Source organism: Corvus brachyrhynchos, unplaced genomic scaffold, assembly GCF_000691975.1.
Source record: "Corvus brachyrhynchos isolate BGI_N302 unplaced genomic scaffold, ASM69197v1 scaffold72, whole genome shotgun sequence".
NCBI classification, from domain to species: Eukaryota; Metazoa; Chordata; class Aves; order Passeriformes; family Corvidae; genus Corvus; species Corvus brachyrhynchos.
The window spans coordinates 2,680,323-2,685,083 of NW_008236763.1; the positions used below are offsets into that span (position 1 = coordinate 2,680,323).

The window sequence follows — 4,761 nt, forward strand, 5'->3', positions numbered from 1 at the left end:
CCCCCCGCAACAACTTCTGCCCTCATTCCTCTGGCGTGGCCCTGGTGCGCCGAGCGTTGCTCACTCTGTCAGGTGATCGATGCCTCTCCCCGCTGCCGGGGCTGGGGTTTGTGGCCAATCCCAAACTGCAGCTGATGCCCAAGGCCACTTCTGCTTTTGGCCAGGGAGGCTGTACCCACCAGGGTACATCAGCATCAGCTCTGGCTTTGGTTTGATTTCATGGAAAAAGGGATTTCCCCAAAGCTCCTGCTCTCCTAATCCCCCCGGGCTGAGATTCTGCCTGGACAAAGGCAGTGGGAGCAGCGAGGAGGAGGTGATGGCCAAATCATTGCTCAGCAGCTCCAGCCACCACAGCTTCAGTCCCATCCCGGCTGCTCCCCCACGTCAGCGATTTGGAGGAAAAGGCGTGGGTTTTGTGGCCTGTGACTGTGAGGAAAGTGATGAAACCCAGGCTGGGGCTGACACAGCCGGGGGAAAGGCTCGTGGGGACAAGGAGAGGACAGGCTGTGCCCTGCAGGGCTGGGAGAGAGAGGGAAAGGGAAGGAAGCAAAGGGCATCCGAGTGTTCCCCGCGCTGTTCAGCCTCCCTGGGGCACCGCAGGGCTGCTCTTTGCTGGAATGCTCACACTTCTTGGAGCAACTTCCCCCCCAAACCTGTCAAGGGGGCACGGAATGCTCTGGGATCCCAAAAACACGGCACCAGAGCAGTCCTGGGTGAGTCCAGCTCTCACTGCCAGCTGCTGTTTGGGGACACTGGCTGGTCCCTGTCATGCTGGGGGGATGCTCCCCCCACCAGCCCCTGGGCTTGTGCTCAGCAGCACCTTGGCGTGCTGAGGGTTAAGGTGGAAGAGGGACAGGAGACCTTTGTCCAGCTGCCCCAGCACTTTATCTGGGACTGCAGCAGGGGTGAAGTCAACACAGGAAACGTCACCGAGCCCACACTGGTCAGTGGCACAATCAGTGCCTCTGGGCAAGGCAGATATCTCCCTTTATTTCCAACCACAATGCTCAGCCACAAAGTTTACGACCAGATCCGAATATTCCAGAGCTCCCAGCCCTGAAGGCTGCTCGGGTCCGGGAAGGATGGAGCAGCCACCAAGCTGGGCTGGGATGTGGGCACTCCAGCACTGCCCGGCCTCGGCACTGCTGGCCTCAGGGTCAGTGGAGAAAACAGAGCAAAGGCCTGGATAAAAATAACCTTTTCTGAGCTTCCCTTTCTCGCTGCCTCAGGGTGCATCACTCGTGAGCCACCGCTGCTCCAGCACTCTAACACACCCCTCGTGCCATCAGCAGTCACGTGTGCCACGGTCACTCCTGGGGACCCCCACAGCCAGGAGCCCTCTGCAGCCCCCCTCAGCCCCCCAGGGCCCCCCAGAACCCCCCAGCCAGCCCAGACCAGGGCTCAGCAGCTGTTTTGTCCCTTCTGGTGGCCTTCAAGGGCCCACCAAGCACACAGTCCTTGTAAGTTCCCCGAGGGAATCAAAGTGAAATTCTCTGGAAATCACCAGCTGTTCTGGGAGTTTTATGGCACAGAAAGAGCCCCAGGGTCTTTCCAGTCTCCTCGTTACCTTTTTGTTTACCAGCACCAACTGTTGACTGAGGAGAGGTGTATTCCCAGTGCTCCCTCGGCCCCTGCCCTGCCCGCAGGCCCATGGGATGCTCACGGATGGCCACAGACACCTCTGGGGTTTCTGCTCCACCTGGGGGCAAAGCATCTTCTTCTTTCTGCCCCTTGGGAATCCCAGGGGAGCTCCAGCCACGCTGGGAGTGCAGCCCTGGCAGTGCCATGGATCACCCAGAGAGGAGGGCAAGGAGGATTTAACCCCCAGTGCAACCCTTTGAGATGTGCAGGATTTCTGCTGGGCTGCTGCTGACAGAACATGAGAGGCTTGGGTTTGTTAAAGCTTTTATTGGCTCAGGATTGAAAAATGGAGAATGTGCAGAGCAGATCACAGAGCTGCTCGAGACGCTTTTATATCACAGTGTCCTGGCGAGGACTGGACTTCTGCTGGGCTCTGCAGCTGCATCCCTGGGTGTCTTCACCCCCTGGGGACACTGAGGCCGTGGTGACATCCCCTGCCCTGCCGAGGTCAGTCCCTCTCCTGCCCCATGGATGTCACAGCCCTAAGGGACGGCGGGGGCCAACCCCACCAAGTTATTGCCACGGTCGAAGACGGAGTAGAACTGACGGATGAAAACATCACCCAAAATCCAGAGGGGTCCCGTGGGAGGGGGGATGTCACTCCCCTGGAAGCCGCTGATACAGAAGGTCATGTCAGCGCCGTACTCCTGGGGAAGGAGAAGGGGAAAGCTGGGATGAAGCCGAGAGCCTCGTGCACATGGAAACACCCAGGAATGGTGGCGAAGCAGAAACCAGCGGGGTTTGTCACCCTTGGGGACACTCTGCCAGCTCCCAGCGTCAGCTTTGCCACTGGAGCTGCTGGGATTTGGGGTTGGTGGTGCCGGGGAGCCGCAGCCATACCACGAGGGTGTAAGCCTGGGCACTGAGCGTGTAGGGCAGCCCGTTGATGGTGAAGGTCAGGTCAGGCATCACGTCGAGGTTGCTGCACTCCACGGCGTACTGGAACACAGCTGGGGGCTCAGGATGTCCCTTCCAGCAGGGAGGAGTCCCCAAGCTTTGTCCCCTCCTGTCCCCACCCTGGCTCTCACCTCTCCATCCACAGACACAGCCCCAATAAGGTTTTGCAGTTCTTTGATCTCCTTGGTGGGGCCCGTGATGAGCGATGTCCCGGTGTCCACGATGGCCTGGCAGCCATTGGCACAGAAAGTCGCTGTCCCACCCAGCTGGATGCTGGAAGAGGGGAGAAGGAGCAGGAGGGATTTGTCCTGCCCTCCCAGCCCATCCCTGCCCTCCCACCCTGCCCAGAACCACTCACTTGTCCAGCTGGATCTGCCAGTACCCCTGCTGGGTGACCGGCACCCAGTTCAGGGTGCCCGTGAAGCGGGAGGTGTCAAAGCCCCCAAAAAGCAGCTCTCCTCCCTGGGGGGACTCAGGGTTCCTGCAGGGAGGAGGGAGAGGAGGACACATGAGGGATTTTTTCCGTTTAGCATGAATTTACTCCAAATTTCTCCCCACAAATGCTGTAAGGCCAGAGGTCTGTGCTGCTCAACCTGGTACCAAAAACCCTGCATTGGCTCAGTAAAATATCTGTATTTTGGCAGCTCCTCCCGCTCCCTAAAGCAACGCCAGACTCTGAGCAACACCCCGGAGCAAAGCCGTGTCCGTACGAGCTCATGTAGACAGAGAAAATGGGCAGCTCCACCAGATTTTGGGCCATCATGTTGTCGAAGACAGGGGTGACCCCATCCACGGCCAGGGAGGGATAAGCCAGCCCCAGGATCCCATCGAACCCAGCATCCAGGAAGGCTTTTCCCGGCTCACTGATGCTCTCTGCAAACTGCTGGTTGCTCACGGTGAGACCCTCGACCTGCAGGGAGGAGGCGGTTCCGTGTTGAGCCTGTGGGCAAGTCCCGGGCACATCGTCCAGAGCAGGGGACCCCAAAGGGCACTCACGGCTACTTGGTCGGACCCGATGATCCCCGTCAGGCTCCCGGTGCCGTACTGGATGGAGAAGGGGGTCCCTATCGCCTGGTAGGTGCTGGACTGGGTTGGCCGGAACCTGGTGTGCTCAGCTGGGGGAGAAGATGGGATCTGTCACCAGAGATGTCATTTTTTTGCGTGGCCACAGCTGCCAGGAGCCATCACCAGTGAGGAAAAGTGATGGTGCAGCGTGGTGTCACCAAAACTCCTGGTTATGGGGACTCCGCTGAGGGACCTGTTGGAGTTTTGAGGGGGAATGAAACCTCTTCCATTTCAGTCTGAAGGGTCCAAGGACTGTTGGGGGGAGCAGCATTTAATGAGTCCCCAGACGAGCTCTGCTCTCCCTGCTTTACAGCCAGCAGCAGCCCCCGGGCACTGCCGGATCCAGTCACATTCCCCAATTCCCGCTGGGCTCCGGGGCAGCCCTGGGGCTGCTCGGGGATGCTCCGTGTCCCACAGCAGCAGTCTGGGCTCTCTGGGGTCGGCTGATCGCTGACAGCCCCAAAAAGCCACATTTATCCCCTGCTGAGCCCCTGGGCTGTCACCCCCTGCTTTGACCCCTGGATTTCTGTCACGTCTCTGTGACCTACAAGGCTCAGCTGGGTGGGGGCGGCCCCCAAGACCTTGGGGTTGGTGCCCGGTGGCTTCTCTGGGGTCGGGGGGTCCCCACTCACCGCAGGCTTTGCTGACACAGTAGACAGAAGGCACCCAGAGGTTGGAGGAGCCCGTGTCGAACACCACGGTGAAATTCTGAGGGGGGGTCCCGATGGAGATCTGCCCAAAATACTCCATCTGCCGAAGAGAGCCCCGTGAGCCATCAGCACACCCAGAAATGCTGGCACGGGGGAGCCGGGGGTGTCTGCAGGGCACGGATGGGGCTCGGTGTTTGATCTGCCCCAGCCAGGCTGTGCCAGGTGGAAAAAAGGAGACAAATATTTAAGGAACAACAATGGGAACTGAGGACAAAAGGCCGCACGGTGGGGGCTGGTCCCTGAGGGGACCCTCGTCACCAGCCGGGAGCTGTGGGGACAGGGCGTTCCCCACTAGGGAACGGGATTGTCCCGGGGAACCCCCTCCACCTCGGGGTGCTCTGTGGTGGGCTCTGCCCTGGAAAGCGTGTAACTTGAATTTTGGAGGAAAAATGTCCCCAGGGGGGTGGGCAGAGCGTAGCAGGGAGGGAGGGGGCTGGCAGTGCCTGCC

At 59.8% G+C, this 4,761-nt stretch overlaps 1 protein-coding gene across 1 annotated transcript in view; it reads right to left on the minus strand.

Annotated features, from left to right (window-relative positions):
* Positions 1-1,920: 1,920 nt before the first annotated feature.
* The window catches only part of CTSE (cathepsin E), a 3,842-nt gene continuing 1,001 nt past the window's right edge, over positions 1,921-4,761 (minus strand). Inside the window, exons 3-9 of the mRNA XM_008644820.2 lie at positions 4,236-4,353; positions 3,535-3,653; positions 3,249-3,448; positions 2,897-3,019; positions 2,670-2,811; positions 2,482-2,580; positions 1,921-2,288 (exon numbers count right to left, since the gene is read on the minus strand). Coding sequence (XP_008643042.1) covers positions 2,124-2,288; positions 2,482-2,580; positions 2,670-2,811; positions 2,897-3,019; positions 3,249-3,448; positions 3,535-3,653; positions 4,236-4,353 — 966 coding nt within the window. The 3' untranslated portion in view covers positions 1,921-2,123. The remainder of the gene's footprint in view (positions 2,289-2,481; positions 2,581-2,669; positions 2,812-2,896; positions 3,020-3,248; positions 3,449-3,534; positions 3,654-4,235; positions 4,354-4,761) is intronic.